Consider the following 17,418-nt stretch of genomic DNA (forward strand, 5'->3'; position numbering starts at 1 on the left):
GGCTCAGTGTTCCACAACTCATTTTTACTAAAACATGTGCAATTTTTTAAATTGACTTAACAAGTACAGAAATACAAATTGTACTTCTTAGGAGATATATATATATATGGAAGCCTAAGCAACCGTTACGACCAAACGACCAGTCGCTATGATGCGCACTGACCACCAGGGGGCATATGCTCAACACAGGAGCTGCCCCCTGGTGATCAGTGTGCTCCCACAGCCAACCTCCCCCTGGCCGGCAAACCCCCTGCGGTCCCTTGCCCCATCCAGTAGGCCCCGTTTGGCAGCCAGCAGGCCCTGGCTGGCCCGGCCCTGATAGAGCCTGATTGCCGGCCAGGCCTAGGGACCCCACCTGTGCACGAATCTGGTTTTCTCAGTAGTAGGCTATCCCTGGAAAGACTTGAGCTCTTACCATCAAGTTATTCTTGTGTTTGCCTGTGTTTCTCCAAACACCTTCTACTTGCCTCTAATTTCTGCAATTGGTTCTTGTAAGTTTTGTGAGCAACCAGTTAAATAATGCTGAGGAATATGAGACTCATTCTAGATGCTTACATCTAGATTTTCATAAATTGGAATAATAATTTCTGCCACATATGCAGGCCAGGAGCAAAACCAGCTGCATTAAGTCTAACTCTTGTCTTAGTGCTTCTCAAATTTCTTCCATGCCATGGTGCACAAAAAGTAGGCTTTGTACAGTACCCTGCAGTTAGAGGACTGAGTCACCCCTTGCCATGACTGGCATATTAGCTTGCTAGAGCAACCATAACAAATACTACAGACTGGGTGACTTTAAAAAACATTTATTTCTCATAATTCTGGAGGCCAAAAGTCCAAGATGAAGGTGTTGGCAGAATTGGCTTCTTCTGAGGCCATCCATTCCTCGCTCTCTTCACATGGTCTTCTGTGTGTGTGTCTTAATCTTATAAGGGTACCAGTCACGTTGGAGTAAGGCCCACCCTAGTGACCACATTTTAAGTAAATTACTTTTTTAAAGACCCTGTCTCCAAATAGTCACATTCTAAGGTCCTGGGGGTTTGGACATTATTGAACGTATGGGGGACACAATTCAGGACATAACCACGGGCATTTGGAATGTGTTGGGAAGCAGTGTCCGGGATTCACCTGGAACCCATTAGAAGCACATCTTACTTTACTTAATCTTCATGACATTCCTGTGAGCTAAGTAATATTATGACTGCTTTACAGACGAGAACACTGAAGCCCAAACAGAAGAAGTCCAGTGCCCAAGGGAATACAATAAGTGGCAGAACCAGAACTGGGGCTCAGGGCTGTGAGACCCCACTACACTGCTTCCACCCAATAGCAACTATCACCAGTCTTCTGAAACATTCAGCTGGATTTCTCTTTACATATGATTTGCTTAATGTAATAGAACCGTTTTAACTAAAATTTAGGGGTTTTGTCTGAAATGTTAGCTTATAATCAAACTTCTTACATGAAACTAGTAAAAGTTATATAGTCCTTTTCCTACAAAACACAATAACTACCATATTAATTTGTTAGTATTTTACCATTAATTTAAAGCTTTATCAAAATTTATCAATTAAGTGAAAGTTACTACTAAAGAGAAAATGTCTTACCTAACTTGAACCTCCGTAAGTGAGCCATTTTGTCAAACTTCTGAGGATATTTTGCATTCAGGGCAGATTTTTACTTTGGCTGCCCTCATTTGTAAGTATTAAGGTAAATTTTCGTCCATTTCCAAATTAAGCCTAAATTTTTAAGAATTGAAAGAACAGTCTTACTTTTGTAGATAGGGTTGCAGGAACAACCTTTTTAAAATTCTCCCTGGCCTTCCTTTTGTAAACAGCACATACCAAAGAATGACCTCCAAAAGAAGCCGCAATGTCACTGTGATAATTTTCTTGCTTTCATGTTCTTTACACGTAATACAGGCAGCACTTTTGTTGACGAATATATATATACATATATACACACACAGTATAATTGTTCTCACTTTTAAAACATTAAGAGAGCTTTAAAATTAAAGCTCATTCAATCACATTTTTAGTACAAAATGTAGGAACTTGATCACATTTAGGTAACATTTGCTAGAGATCTTACCCTTTTTTTTTTTTTTTAAGTGAAAAGTACTTTTCTACATTTGCCAAGTCCAATGTGATGTGTAGAAGGGGGAAATTTTGAGCAGCAGTTAAGTCGGGGAACTCCCTTGGTTTCAGAGCATGGATTTATTATTTCTTTTGAATTCTTAATATCTATAATATTAGATTCTTTTAAGTATGGATTTGGAGATTTTCCAAAAGAAAAGTTTGGCTCTTGGTTTTTTTTGTTTGTTTGTTTGTTTTTAGTTCCTTTATATACTTTTATCCTTATAGCTTCCTTAGGCTAAAGTAGAGTTAAAAATAAACCTACATTTTTAAAATTAATCTCAATTCTAGTATGCTTAAGTGGCTTGAGGACAAATTTTTCCTATAATTGTAGTATTTGATGTGTAAAAGCATTCTCATGACAAACATGCAGAAAAGTATTTAAATTGACCCTATTTGTATTTTTAATCTTAGCAGCTGCTGAGGGTAGAGGCTCTTGTGTTATCTTGGAGTCTATGCTTTGACTTTGGGGAGAAGGTACTTGAATAAAAAGCAGCATAAAGAGGGATAAGGTTTCAGGGAAGAGTGAAAGGAAGAGGAACTTAATTTTGTTGTGATTTATTTATCTTAGCCAAGAAAGAAACCTGTGGTCATTCTTGATAGAACCCTCCTCAGCCCCCTACCCACCCAATCCATCACCAAATTATCACTTGCACCTCAAACTCTGTTTAGAATCCATCCACTTCTCCCATCCCACAGCTGCACCTCGTCCTCTTGCCTGGACTCCTGCCAAGGCCTTTCTCCCCCTCCCCCATCCCCTTTCTCCACTGGAAGTGGTGGTTTGGGCTCACCATTATGCCCTTAGTTAGCAACAAGCTAGTGATTGGATATTGTGTTATAGTGGCAAATATGACCATGTCTCTGTTCTATTTTAAATTCTCTGCCGTTTCCCATTGCACTTAAAATCTCCAATCTGGCTTCCTCTTTGGCCCCTTTCCCATTTAAAAAAAAAATACATTTTTATTGATTTCAGAGAGGAAGGGAGAGGGAGAAAGAGATGGAAACATCAATGATGAGAGAGAATCACTGATTGGCTGCCCTCTGCACGCCCCCTACTGGGGATCAAGCCTGCAACCTGGACTTGTGCCCATGACCACAGTTGAACCCAGGGACCCTTCAGTCTGCAGGCCAAGGCTCTGTCCACTGAGCCAAACTAGCTAGAGCGGCCCTTTTCCCATTTTAACTTCTAGCCACCCTGGCTTCCTTGCTGTTCCCTCCCTCCCATCCTCCGTACCCCCCCACCTCCTACAACACACACCCACACACACACACACAAACACACAATTTCCTCCCTTGGGGCTTTAAGGTAGGCATTTTCTCAGCCTTGAAAGGTTTCTGCCCATACTCTCTGATTAATGTCTATTCATTTGTCAGAATTCAGTGTAAGTGTCACTTCCTCAGGGAGGCCCTCCCTGGCCTTCTAATCTCTGTCAAGCCACCCTGTCATATCTGTTAGCAGCACTCTACACATTTGGCTTAGTTTGTAACTATTTTTACATCAGGAGCTATGCCTGTCTGGTCACACTGCAGCCACAGCTCCCAGCCCAGGCATAGGGGTGTGTTGTTTGAATGAACTGACCATAGGTGCACGGTGTCTTAGACATGCCACCTGCCCTGCCAGGGACCTAATTTCTGGCTCCAGGCTCAGGAAATGAGAGGTTGGGAGGTGAGGTATGGATGGCATTGAAGGAAGATAGAACATGGTGTGAATTGGAAGAAATAGGTCCTGTCTTAATAGCTTAGGTTTTTAACCACGGCCATTGCCAGCAGTATTATTTGCAAAAACATTAAAATCAGGTTCCTTTAAAACTGATTTTTCATGTATCAGCCACTTGTTTGCTGGCTGATGTGATTGTGCCAGTATTTTTAGTTTATATACGACACATAATACGGATCATGACTCAAGATTCTAATTAAGGAGACATATAGATTAATAATAAATTTATTCTTTTTGTTTTAATAGAGGTCATTTTTTTTTCTTTGAAGAAACTTTAAATTGAACTTGCTTTGGATCTTCTAGTTTGTACATTTCTTAGAGTCACCAACATTGAATAATAGGATTTTAGAATCAAACGGGCTGAGGAGGTTGAGTAATTATACACTCTCCATTTAGAGATGATAAGACAGAAGCATCGTGGTTGGTGACTTTCTTAAGGTCATAAGCTGATCTCCTGGTGAAGCAAAGCCGGAATCTGGATTACAGACCAAAATATTCCTCATTGCTTTAGGCTCCCGTGTGTATCTTTAACATAAAGTGAAACTTCAAGTCAGCAGTTTTTCAGTATTGATGAAGTCATTATTGTTCTGTGATCTTTTTTAAAGACAAATCTTACCATTTGCCCTTCAGAGAGCCACATACCCTGCTTTTTACTGCAACCAAAGCCAATGAGTCAAGGGCCAGACCCTGCTGGGGCTTTGCAAATGCTCTAAGTCCAAGCAGTTGGTTGTTACCCTCAGCTAATGAAAGGGAAATGGGTGTCTGTAAGAGCCTGGTAACTCATTTATAGTGCACTTTAGAATGCTTCTAATAATATGTACTTAAATATTTGTGTGTCTGATGTTTGGCACATTCGTTTCAAGCCAAATGACAAGTCACACTCAAGAGCTAGGATTGGCCCAGCTGGGAGGCTGCCCTAGTTTCCTGAGCATGACCTGGCTGAGTTCCCTGCCTCTCCTGGCAGAGCAGGCGCCCCTAGCCTCCCTTCCCCTGCTGGCTTAAAGCTCAAGCTGGGAGCAGTGAGTATTCAAGTCTGACTGGGTCTCAGAGGGTTTCCAGACGAAATACAAAGTGAGAATAAAGAGAAAGAGCCATAGGGCACCCAGCTCTTTCTGATCCCTGGATCTCAAAGAGAGCAAACCTCCCATTTACAACTCTGTTTTGTTGGTGTTTCTAGTGTAACAGTGTCACTTGCTCTAAACAAGAAACAGCTTCTTATAATGCCAGCCTTTCATTTGTCATGTTGTTATCAACACTGATACAGTGGAGTCAGATAGACCTGGGCCCCATACCAGCTCTGCCACTTGCGTGCAGCTTGTTGCAGGTCCCAGGACCTCTATGAGCCTCAGTTTCCTTTACTGTAAAATGGGATTGTTGTGATGATGGAGATTAGGGGAATGCTCACAGTAGGCGCCCAGGAAATGAGAAGTGGTGTTTTATTAATATCAACTAGTTGAATGAATGACCTTAGACAAGTGCCTTGACGCGCAAGGCTGTTTCTTCATCCGGAATATGAGGAAGTTGATCCCATAGGTCTCTCAAACCCTTGTCAGCAATGACAGTTCTGAGGGTCCTCACGCCAAGGCATTCTTGAATGCTGGGCCTCTGTCTCTCTCCCACACCCCTTCACTTGCTCCTTTCTCAGTAGCGACCACCACCACCACTCCTCCCCCACTCCCAAGACCGCTTTGTGCTCTCACTGTTCATGTCGCCGGGGAAGCTGCAGATTTCGGAGTTCCCGGGGCTTAATTCGTGCCGGTTGCCCACAGGCGCGGACTTGCCGCAGGGGAGGCGGACCACGAGCTTGAATCCAACGTGGGGCGCCCGGGCCGTGGATGTCCCGGTAAGAGAGGCGAAACAGCGCAGCCTTTCCCGCGCCACCCAGGGACCCGCCAGCTCCGGCAAACTTCTCGCCCAGCCCGAGCGCCCGCGCGCTTTCCGCCCAGCGCCCGGAGAGACCCGCGGGTAGGGTGCGTGGCCTCGCCGCCGGGGAAGAGCAGCTTTGCGGACCCAGGCCCCGGCAGAAAGCCAGGATTTCGGGCTCCGCGTCCCCCGCCAGGCCCGGCCCGGGTCTCCGGCCCACAAGCGGAACCCCGCACCTAAGGTGCCACGCCTTCGGGCACCACCCAGAAGACTGGGCGGGCCCGGGCTGCCCCCAGCCGGCGATCGCGGGGTAATGAGATGCTAACGAAGCGCGAACAAAGCTTCCGTGGAAGCCCACACGCAGAACTCCCCGGCCCGGAGGACCCGCGCGCCGCCCCGCAGCCCCGCTCTCACTTCGCGCTCCCCCGCCGCGCCTCCTCCACCTCCCATTCCCCCGCCCCTGCCCCCGCCCTCCCACCCGGCTGGCAGGAAGCGGCCCCACCCGGCTCCGGAGCCCCGGGGTAAGTCGTCCAGCTTAGCCAGCTGTGCACCCCCTGCCCCCGGTGGGGTGGGGGTGTGAGGTGGGGTGGCTTCTGGGTAAATGGGATCTTGGGCGCTCGGACACCACCCCTCCTGTCGCCCCCGCCCCGCTCCGCCCCTCTCCAGACTTTCCCGTCCTGAGTGAGAGTCCCCTCCACCCCGCCGCCGCGGTCCAGCTCCTCTCCATCCTTCCAGACTTCTTGAGCCCTCGCCCATCCCGAGTCCTGGCGCTTCCGGGCTCGGTCGCCACTCTGTCTCCGGTGCCTTACACTCCCCCACCCCCGACACACCTTTGCTGTCCTGACCTTCCGTGGGCCCTGGCCCTGGTGATTTGCAGCGGACAACTTGAGTCTCCTTCCCCCTCTCGGCCTGGCCCGGCCCGCTGGTCTCCGGCTGGGACCCGTGGAGCGGCCGGCAGGGTGAGAGGGGTATCGATTCCAGGGAACTGCGCCCATCGAGGCCCCGCACCTCTCCTACGCCCCCCCCCCCCCCCCCCCCCGGCAACCCCGTTCTCCGTGCCCTCATTCCTCCAGGTCCCAGCGTGAGAAAGCCCCTCGGCTCTCCTCGATTTGCGTGGGGGCCCGAGCTAGGGAGAGGGGGACAAAGGGAGGCCTTGTTTTGGGAAATTCCTAGGAGAGCACGTCTGAGCCCACAGGGGATGGGGCGGGTCTTGGATGGGGATGAGAGGAAGCTGGGAGGGGGAACCAGGCGGCTGTCGCCCCCAGACCGTCCTGGAGGCCCACTGGAGAAGACAAGTCTCACAGAGGAAGTGTTTTTGACCACAGTGAGTCAGAAATTGACCCAGTGCGCCCTCACCCAGTCAGATGTAACATGCAACATCCTCCCGCTGTTTGCTGAGGCATTTTGGGTGGTGGGAAGTGGAACCTTCACCGTTACAGACCGTCTCTCCCCTCCCTCAGGAGGAAATCACCAGTGCTAAGGAGAAAAACATTGCCCCTGGTGTAAGACACACCCCACACCCACGTAGCACTGAGGCCATCAGGGTCACCAGGCAGGGGGAGGTTGGGTTAAGAGGGGGAGTACGTATGTGGCTAGGGTGGCAGGTATGTGGTCTGCACCACAAGGAGAGCTCTCCTGGCTACCATGCCCTGTCCATGTCTGAGAAATTACCCCACACTCCGCTTTCTGCCCTGTGGGCCCCAGAGATGGAGCAGGGCTTGGAGATCCCTGGTCAGGAAAACTGAGCTGGTGGCTCCTTCGCCTCTTGTGTGCCGTCTGTGCACAGGACTGCTGGTTTTTCATTTCCAAATTTGGCAGATTTCACTTGGAAGGGACAGCAGCTGTCTATAGAGCAGATTGGGAGTGGGCTGGGAGAGAGAAGCAGAGCCAATCAGGGGAGGACCTGGCCTTTCCTCTCCTCCCCTTCCCTTTCCCTTCCTCCTTTTTCTAGCCTCCCCTCCTTCTCTTCCCTCCTCTCCAGCATCCTCGTGCTTCTGTCCAGCTCCTCCCTTCCCTGAGGGATCCAGGGGCCTCCATGGCCTCACCCACATCCACCAACCCAGCACATGCCCACTTTGAGAGCTTCCTGCAGGCCCAGCTGTGTCAGAATGTGCTGAGCAGCTTCCAGGGGCTATGCCAGGCCCTGGAGCTGGAGCCTGGTGGGGGGCTGCCCCAGTACCACAAGATCAAGGCTCAGCTCAACTACTGGAGTGCCAAGTCACTGTGGGCCAAGCTGGACAAGCGAGCAAGCCAGGCTGTCTACCAGCAGGGCCAGGCCTGCACCAAAACGAAGGTGAATACGTGGTGCCTGGGATGGGGCTTGGAGAGTGGGGACAGTCAGAGGAGGGAGATGGGATGCCATGCCCACACTGTCTTGTGTGTTCACAGTGCCTGGTGGTGGGCGCTGGTCCTTGTGGTCTGCGGGCTGCTGTGGAGCTGGCGCTGCTGGGGGCCCGTGTGGTACTGGTGGAAAAGCGCACCAAGTTCTCTCGCCACAATGTGCTCCACCTCTGGCCGTTCACCATCCATGACCTTCGGGCACTCGGTGCCAAGAAGTTCTATGGGCGTTTCTGCACAGGCACCCTGGACCACATCAGTGAGTAACACCTGGCGGCCTGCATGGGCTGTGAGCCTGCGTTAGAGACAGCCCTGCAGGGGTCTGCTGGGCCAGCCAAGAGGCAGAGTGGGCAAGATTCAGTTCATCTGGGTGGCCTTCAGGACTCAGGTCCTTTATCTGTAAAATGGGCAGTCGGATGGAGTGATCTCTAAGACTTCCAGCTCTGACCAGCGCAGACTGCTGCTTGGGGAGGCCCTGTGGTCCTGGGTCCCTGTTCCTAATGTCCTCTCCCTTCTAGGCATCCGGCAGCTTCAGCTGCTTTTGTTGAAAGTGGCATTGCTACTGGGAGTGGAAATTCACTGGGGTGTCACTTTCACTGGCCTCCAGCCCCCTCCCAAAGTGGGTAAGTACTTCTCTGCTGCTGAGAACCGCCTTCTGCCTAGGACATCTTGGCATGTGGAAGAAAAAGTGGGGCGGGGAGTCAGCTGAGTCTCCCTTTCTAATAGCGTGGCCTTGTGCCAACCACTTGGAACCTCATTTTGGGCATCTGTAAAATGGAAGTAATATTCCCTTCCTTCCCTACTTTCCACAGGTATAATTTGACAATGTATCATTGCTATCTAAACTATAAGGCCCTGTAACACATTTATTTAATTATGTCACTGGCTTGTCCTGGGAATATAGGGGCCCCTTCAGACTCCCACACCTTTGTGCCTCTCACACCCTTTGCCTCAGGGAGTGGCTGGCGTGCCCAGCTCCAGCCCAATCCCCCTGCTCAACTGGCCAACTACGAATTTGATGTCCTTATCTCTGCTGCTGGAGGTAAATTCGTTCCTGAAGGTGAGTGAGCCCTTTCCTAGAAGTCGTCAGCATCTTGAGCTTCTCGTGGGCCTTTCTAGGCTGTTATACCCCTCATCGTCCCACCACTGCTTGCCTGTCCCCACCTCTAGGCTTTACAGTACGAGAAATGCGTGGCAAACTGGCTATTGGCATCACGGTCAACTTTGTGAACAGGCGCACCGTGGAAGAGACACAGGTGCCCGAGATCAGCGGTGTGGCCAGAATCTACAACCAGAGCTTCTTCCAGAGCCTACTCAAAGCCACAGGTAGGGCCCCTCTCTGTCATGGGGGGGTCCCTCCCCCTGCCTGCCTGTGGGCTGGCTCCCGCTTCTCCTGCCCGCCCAGACTTGTCCTCAGTCCCAAGGAATCTTGGCAGCAAAGAACCGGTGCCCCTGGGAGATTCAGCAGGCACAGCCCCACTTTGCTATCCAGCATGACCGGTCTTGGAAATCTCTCACAAAATGCGTGGGATTTTGCTTTGCACTGTCTCATATATGCTCTAATATATAAGCGATATAAATTCAAAATGAAATTGGCACTTGCAGAAGATGCCCTATGTTTACGTTGGTTTTGCACTGCCACACCCTTGGGGCATGCACACCCTAGTTCAAGAAGCCATGCTGTCATCCAGAAGCAAGTGGCCAGGTGGTGCAGGTCTCCCAGCTGCTGCCCCACCCAAGTTCCTCTCTTTGCTCCATGCCCTCAGGCCTCCCGGGCCTGGAACAGATGGTCTATTGTGCCATCAGAACTCATGGGCTCCTGTGTGTGGGGCACCCACTGTAGTCACAGAGGTCAGGCATGGCTCCAGTGTTCGGATAGGCAACATATAAAAGGAGCAGACACATATCCTGCCCCCTGCCCCGCCCCCCAGGCATTGATCTGGAAAACATCGTATACTACAAGGACGACACACACTACTTTGTGATGACAGCCAAGAAGCAGTGCCTGCTGCGTCTGGGGGTGCTACGCCAGGTGAGGCCAGGCCCAGGTAGGAAGGGGCTAGGTGTGGGCCCTGGGAGATGGAGGCCAGGCCGGGACATAGTCTGCCCTACCCTCCACCCCTGGTGTGGAGAGAGCCTGCCCTGCCTCTGCCCTGACCGTTCCTCCCCCTTAACGAGCTCCTCTCCCCTGGGATTGCTGGTAGTCTGAACCATACTCGGGGCTAAACATCTGATACCAGCCACAGGCCTACAGAAGTAAGCGCCACGAGCGCAGGGGTTCTGCCTCTCTCTCTTTTGTTTGCTGGTTATTCCCAGTACCTAGAATGGTGCCTGGGTGCCTGAGAGCTTTATAGCATTGCATTTTCTCACCTAATTCTCACGAGGATCTGGAGAAGCTAGGCGTATTATTTCTAAATGATGGGAAGACTGAGGCTCTCAGAAATTCAGTGACTTGTCCAAAGTAAGTGTATGACAGCAGCATGGTTCTGGGCTCAGGAGCAGAGTGAGTGCTGAGGAAGGGCTTGCGCCTGGCAGGCAGGACACTCCAATTCCAGGCCCAGCTCAGCCTTCAGCTGCTGTGCAGTCTGGGGAAGCCCCTTCTTGGGCCCTGAGCATGTACACCTTCTACACTCAAGGGGACAGGGCTGCCCTGTTGACATTGGTTCTGATCTGCTGGCCTTGCAGGACTGGCCAGAGACCGAGCGGCTGCTGAGCAATGCCAATGTGGTGCCTGAGGCTCTGCAGCGCTTTGCCCGGGCAGCTGCTGAGTTCGCCACTCATGGCAAGCTCGGGAAGCTGGAGTTTGCCCGAGACGCCCGTGGGAGGCCTGATGTCTCTGCTTTTGACTTCACAAGCATGATGCGGGCAGATAGCTCTGCTCGTGTGCAGGAGAAGCATGGTGCCCGCCTGCTGCTGGGGCTGGTGGGGGACTGCCTGGTGGAGGTGAGGGGTCAGAGGTCCCTGAGTGGGGGAGGAGGAGGGGTTTAATGGTGCTTAGAGAAACGGGCTCCTTTAATGGAGGCACAGGGGTTCCATGGTTAAGTAGGAGGGGGGGAAAGTTTGCCTGTTGTGGGGAGGAACCCCCTCTGCTATGACCTTGGGAGCATCTGGGCTTGGACACTCCTGTGGGACTCTGAGCTGCTTCCTATCCTTCTGACCCTGCAGCCCTTCTGGCCCCTGGGCACTGGAGTGGCCCGGGGCTTCCTGGCAGCCTTTGATGCCGCCTGGATGGTGAAGCGGTGGGCAGAGGGGGCTGAGCCCCTAGAAGTATTGGCAGAGCGGTGAGGCCTGAGTTAGGGGGTGGGGCAAGAAAGGGCTAGCTATAGGATGGGGGTGCGTTGGTGGAGGGAGGGGGGTGCTGGGTGAACAGATGGGAGCCTGGACAAAAGAGAGGGGTGCTTGCTGATGGGGGCACTCTGACTCTTGTTCCTGCCCCCCACCTTTTCCCCTCCCACCCCAGCGAGAGCCTGTACCAGCTCCTGTCCCAGACATCCCCGGAAAACATGCACCGCAATTTGGCCCAGTATGGGCTGGACCCAGCCACGCGCTATCCCAACCTGAACCTCCGGGCTGTATCCTCCCATCAGGTCAGCATCCCTGGCACCCTCACCAGACTTCCCAGGTGGGCCCCCTCCTCCAAGGCAGGCCTTTCCCCCAGACCTGCGCAGTCCTCCCCTCGAGTTAGCCCTACCCCAGGAGGGTCAGCCTGCCTCGAGACCTGAAATGGCTGCCTTAGGTGCGAGACCTGTATGACGTGATGGCCAAGGAGCCCGTGCAGAGGAAGAAGGACACCCCTGACTCGGGAAAGCCTGACCATGGTAAGCAGGCTTTCCTCCAGGCATGTCCAAAATCTTGCCCAGCCAGCGAGGCTCAAGCACCAACTTTCAGAACAGCTGCCACTTGAGGCCGGAGCAGGCACTGGAGCATTATTGATGGTGGGCAAGTTCGGGGCATCTGGAGAGTGGAGGGGGGCAGGGCAGCTCTCAGCAGCAGCTGTTGGCCAGTGTGTGAAATATTTCAGAACTTTGACCACCACTTCCACAGCAGCTGAATGGCCGCCATGCTGCCCTGTGCCTGACCGCTCCCAGCCTTGCAGACTCCAAGCCCACCTCTTTTTTGAGCCTCTGGGCCTCCCTTGCCCCTCAGTTCATAGCCTGCTGCCGTCCATCTGGCTAGCAGTGATTTCCCCTTATGCATTCCCTCACTTTATTCCAGAAAAGGGTGTTTTTTTTTAATGGGAAAATTGGGATGAAGAAGGTACTGCTGATGGTGTTAGGTTGGTGCCCTAATAGGGGTGGGGCCCTGCCTCCATCTTCCTACCAACTACACCCTAGCAACAGGCTCTCTGCAAGCCAAGGGGCCTTGGGCACAGCACACCCTCCTCTCCCAGGGTCAGTGGGCACACAGGAGGAACTGCTACGCTGGTGCCAGGAGCAGACGGCTGGCTACCCTGGCGTCCATGTCACCAACCTTTCTTCCTCCTGGGCTGATGGGCTGGCTCTGTGTGCCTTGGTGAACCGCCTGCGGCCTGGCCTACTGTGAGTTGCAAATTAGGCTCAGGGGTCCCTGGCAGACCACACCTCTCTTTCACACCCCTGCCCCCGCCCCCCTCTACTTCAGGCAGTATGGAATGGTGGGGAGATCACTGTGTGGGAGTTAGCACACCCAGCTGAGTCCCAGCACCGCCACTTGCCCAAGCCACTTCCCCTCCCTTGGGATAGAATTCCTGCCTGAATCTGCCTGCCTTCCTGCCTGAGAATCTTATAAGAATCTCATGCATTCAACAGGGGCAGCTCTGTGAGTGGTAGAGATCCCCAAGCCAGAGGTTGTCCTTGGATCGTGGTGGTGGTGGTGGTGGTGGCGGCGGCGGGCGGTATAGCACAGAAAAGAATAACCCTTCCATCTTCTGCCTTTGCACTCCCACCAGCCCTTCCCACCGTCCCTATACCCACCATCTCCCCCTCTGATGGGGTCAGGTTCTGGTCTCCCATTGGCTTCTCTCCCTGATACCCACAGGGAACCCTCAGAGCTGCAGGGAGTTGGGGCTCTGGAAGCAACTGGCTGGGCGCTGAAGATGGCAGAACATGAACTGGGCATCACACCCGTGTTGTCCGCACAGGCAGTGGTGGCAGGAAGTGACCCACTGGGCCTCATCGCCTACCTCAGCCACTTTCACAGTGCCTTCAAAAGCACAAGCCACAGCCCAGGTGAACTGTAGGGTGGGACGAGGAGGGGTGTGTGTGTGTGTGTGTATGAGAGAGAGAGAAACAGAGAGGAGAGGATGCCTTCTGAGGGACAGCCTGGGGAGAGGTGTCCCTTTGGGCTGGAGTGTGGTTGGTCTATTCTGGGGGCACAGTATGGCCCCATCTACCCTTATACCCCGACTCTCCCTGCAGGCCCTGTCAGCCAAGGTGCCCTGGGGACCTCCAGTGCTGTACTGTTCCTTGGCAAACTGCAGAGGACCCTGCAACGGACCCGGGCCCAGGTGGTCTGGGCTGTGGTTCCTAGTGGGGGTCATGGGGTGATGGGAGAAGGGGAAGACTGGTGGTGCAGAGCCCCATGCTGAGTGTAGGACTTGTTACAGGAAAACGGGGAGGATGCAGGTGGCAAGAAGCCACGCCTGGAGGTAAATACCTGCAAGGGCTGGATAGTCTTGTCCACGTTCCCGTCCCTTTCCCGGGACACTTCCCCATGTTCTGTGTCCCCATGTATTGCTCTCCCCACCCACCCCTCTGTGGTCTCCCTTCCTAGTCTCACTTCCCTTCCAGCCCTTCCTATTCATCTGCACACATCCACTCCCCCGCTGATCCTGCCTCTACCTCTACCTCCGGGCCTGAGCACTTACCTCCTTAGGTAGAGGCCGAGTCCCCCAGTACTGAGGAGCCACCTGTCCCAGAGGCCGGTGTACCCCTGACACCCCCATCACACAACCAGGAGGTGAGAATGGGGGCCCTGCCTGCAGGCAGAGGCTTGAGGTCAGGGAGGGTGTTTCAGGAATAGGGGAGAACTTTCCAGCTGACCCTGTCGCATGGGGATCGGTGCAGGCTGGTGGCGAGGATCTGTGTGCACTTTGTGGGGAACGCCTCTATATCCTGGAACGCCTGTGTGCCGACGGCCGTTTCTACCACCGGAGCTGCTTCTGCTGCCATGTCTGTGAGGCCACATTGTGGCCAGGTAGCTACGGACAGCACCCAGAAGACGGTGAGTGGGCCCGGGAGGCCCCGAGAGGGACATTGGGCATGGCCCTGCCCGGAGGCAAGGAGTTGGAAGGTGGAGGGGAATTGGAGAGCTGGGCATGAGGTGGAAACAGGCTCAAGATGGCCCTTGCTTCCCCTGAGCTCATATCTGTCTCCTCCAAAGCCCCACGTGTGGGGTTCTAAGGAACCAGGAGGCTAACAGAAGTTCACCTGCAAATCAAGTCCTGTCACTCCACCTTCCCTAATAAATGGAGTCTCTAGGCATTGTGCTGCCTCCATCTGATGTCTCTCCCCACTCTCCACCCTCCCCAGGACATTTCTACTGCCTCCAGCACCTGCCCCAGCCAGGTCACACAGAGGATGGCAACGACAGAGGCCCCAAGAGTCAGGTAAAAGCTGTGAGTGTGTGCTGGGGACGGGAACATGGAACAGCGTCTCGCCAACCCCAGAGGACTTTGCTGGGGGTAACCGAATGTTCTCCACTAGAATATAGGTAGGGATTTCTGTGTTGTTTCACTTACTGCTGCAGCCCAAGTATCCAGAACACTGTCTGACACTGTCCAGTAAATGATGAATTCCAGGGCCCACGTTTGTCTAAAGGGGTAGCCTCCACCCTGCACTGGACAGGTCACTGACCAGACCACACGGTGGCTTTTCTAGGACCTCCCCATTCCAGGTGAGAATAACATGCCATCCGGCCCCTCGACTCCCATGGCCCCCCAGGAGGGGGCCAGTCCTGTCCCAAGCCCCAACCAGCCCACCCGTCGGCTGATCCGCCTCTCCAGCCCAGAACGGGAGAGATTGTCCTCCCTTAATCTGACCCCTGACCCGGAAATGGAGCCTCCACCCAAGCCCCCCCGCAGCTGCTCTGCCTTGGCCCGCCAGGCCCTAGAGGGCAGCTTCCTGGGATGGGGAGTGCCAATCCAGAGCCCTCAAGGTAACTGCTCTGCCCAGAGGTGCTGACCCAGGGTGGGGATGGGCAGGTGGTGCTGGGATTCCTGGAGGGGAATGCTGGGGAATGGAAAGGGAGATTGGGGACTCCAGTTCATGTCTACTTCTCTGCTCAGTTCTTATGGCCATGGAGAAGGAGGAAGGGAACCCCTCCTCCAGTGAAGAGGAAGAAGAGGAAGAGGAAGACGTGGCTTTGGACTCAGACATGGAACAGGTGAGTGGAAGAAACCTGGCCACATATTCTGCTCACGCCATTCCTCCCCCTCCCCCCCTGCCACAGGAGAAACCCACAGCTTGTTCACGCCTCTGAACCCTGTTCTTGGGAGGTCTTCCCCCCCAGTCTGACTCTTTCATAGCCCTAAGTTTCCATCTTTTCTACCAGAACTCACCCCACTTCCAGCCCAGGTTCCTTTTGGCCCCTTCCAAACCAATCTTCCCCAACCCCTATCCACCAAGAGGCCGGGCCCTGCCCCTGACTGGTCTGACCCTGCCATAGGCTCTGCTGACCTTCGCCAAGAACTCAGGCACCATGGACAAGTACCCCACTTGGCGGCGGACTCTGTTGCGCCGTGCTAAGGAGGAAGAGATGAAGAGATTCTGCAAGGCCCAGGTGGGACCTAGGGCTTCCCAGTCCTGATGGGCTGAGGTGTGAGGCTGGGGGCCAGAGCTTCTCCAGTGCCCCATTTTTGAACAATCCAGACTTCTGGGTCTCCTCTCGTCTCTCCCAGGGCATCCAGCGGCGCCTAAATGAGATTGAGGCCGCTCTGAGGGAGCTGGAGGCCGAGGGGATGAAGGTGGAGCTGGCCTTGAGGAACCAGAGCAGTGAGTGAAGCCGGGGAAGGAGAACCTGGGCTACCCCTTGGCCTCTGGCACTGTGTACAACCCCCAGCAATCCCCCCAACCACTAGGCTCTGGCCCTGGTTGCAGACCTCCGGACCACCCATTCCCCTTCTTCTTTCTCATCAGGTTCCCCAGAAGAGCAAAAGGCACTATGGCTAAAACAGCTGCTACACCTCGTTGAGAAGAAGAACAGCCTAGTGGCTGAGGAGGCTGAGCTCATGATCAAGTAAGGGACATGGGAGGTGGCAGTGGCTTATGAGCCAGGCCCCAGCTAAGTCCTTGGGCACCATGGACAGCCGTGTCCCTTCTATCCCTGCCCTCCACAGGGTACAGGAGCTGAGCCTGGAAGAGAAACAGTGGCAGCTGGACCAGGAGCTTCGAGGCTACATGAACCGGGAAGGTATGCAGGCTGTGGGGAGAGGCAGACATCATGGGGCTGGAGTTCGCAGGAGCCTTGTGATCTCAGATACTGACCAAGCAACATGGTCCTCTAGTCAGAGTTCCTCTAAGGCAGGGGTGGGCAAACTTTTTGACTCGAGGGCCACAATGGGTTCTTAAACTGGACCGGAGGGCCGGAACAAAAGCATGGATGGAGTGTTTGTGTGAACTAATATAAATTCAAAGTAAAGGAGCGGAGGGGAGAGCAAGAGAACCGGATAGAACAGCCGGATCCGGCCCGCGGGCCGTAGTTTGCCCACGACTGCTCTAAGGCCACTCGAGGAAGCCAGAGGAAGGGGCAGCAAGCCCCTACCCTTCCTTCAGTTCAATCAGAGCTGCACGTTTGGGCTTTCGTGTAGGATTTCCTTTGAAAATGGCGCCACTGTGAAACAATGCTAGAAAACCACTGGTGCTGACCTAATTTTACAGATTAGGAAACAAAGGCCAGGTTGTAGAAATCACAGAGGCCAGGATGAGGCCGGGCCTCTCTCGCCTCCCTGCCCAGTTCTCTAAGCTTCATCTTTTCCCTCCAGAAAGCCTAAAGACAGCTGCCGATCGGCAGGCTGAGGAGTGGATCCTGAAGAAGCTAGTGAGTGTGGTGAACCAGCGAGATGCCCTCATCCGCTTCCAGGAGGAGTGCCGGCTCAGCGAGCTGGCATCAGGGCCAGAGGCCCAGGGCTAGAGGAGGGTGGGCTACCTGCCTTCCTCCCTAAAAGACCATCCCACCCAAGGACAGTGCCACCCTGCTCATCTGGGCTGCCTGGGAGAGGGCCTCACTGTTTACAATAAAAATGTTTCTGCCACCCACAGGATTTAGGCTGCCTGCAGAGGGGAGGGGGGATGTGTAGGGAGCAGATGTGTAGGAAGGAGCCTGAAGTCTACATTGTGACAGTGATTGTGACCATTGGCCCCAATCACTGCCTCTACAAGAAAAAAAGGCAGA

At 53.5% G+C, this 17,418-nt stretch overlaps 1 protein-coding gene across 2 annotated transcripts; it reads left to right on the forward strand.

Moving 5' to 3' along the window:
* The first annotated feature begins 6,001 nt into the window (after positions 1–6,001).
* Positions 6,002–17,286, forward strand: MICAL1 (microtubule associated monooxygenase, calponin and LIM domain containing 1). Of its 2 annotated transcripts, XM_080666710.1 has the most exons (25): positions 6,002–6,233; positions 7,694–8,005; positions 8,101–8,308; positions 8,568–8,672; positions 9,005–9,109; positions 9,220–9,375; positions 9,981–10,081; positions 10,735–10,992; positions 11,215–11,330; positions 11,510–11,636; positions 11,786–11,867; positions 12,440–12,587; positions 13,066–13,256; positions 13,446–13,534; positions 13,634–13,675; positions 13,903–13,986; positions 14,094–14,250; positions 14,559–14,635; positions 14,907–15,183; positions 15,314–15,411; positions 15,694–15,807; positions 15,926–16,019; positions 16,164–16,263; positions 16,364–16,437; positions 17,009–17,286. In XM_080666710.1, exons 2-25 carry the CDS (start codon positions 7,748–7,750, stop codon positions 17,155–17,157), a joined length of 3,210 nt encoding a protein of 1,069 aa, XP_080522836.1. In that variant the 5' UTR covers positions 6,002–6,233; positions 7,694–7,747; the 3' UTR covers positions 17,158–17,286. The 2 variants fall into 2 exon arrangements, with proteins under 2 accessions (XP_080522836.1, XP_080522837.1); XM_080666711.1 differs by lacking the exon at positions 8,568–8,672 and having other exon boundaries at positions 6,112–6,233.
* Positions 17,287–17,418: the final 132 nt, after the last annotated feature.

Source organism: Plecotus auritus (assembly GCF_963455305.1).
Source record: "Plecotus auritus genome assembly, chromosome: 4".
NCBI lineage: Eukaryota > Metazoa > Chordata > Mammalia > Chiroptera > Vespertilionidae > Plecotus > Plecotus auritus.

Excerpts from the sequence above, each read along its gene's own strand:
- MICAL1 (XM_080666710.1), top strand. The coding sequence starts at position 7,748 with ATGGCCTCACCCACATCCACCAACCCAGCACATGCCCACTTTGAGAGC. Across the intron at positions 9,376-9,980 it reads GAGCCTACTCAAAGCCACAG|GCATTGATCTGGAAAACATC; the intron begins GTAGGGCCCCTC and ends CCCGCCCCCCAG. Across the intron at positions 13,535-13,633 it reads TGCAACGGACCCGGGCCCAG|GAAAACGGGGAGGATGCAGG; the intron begins GTGGTCTGGGCT and ends GACTTGTTACAG.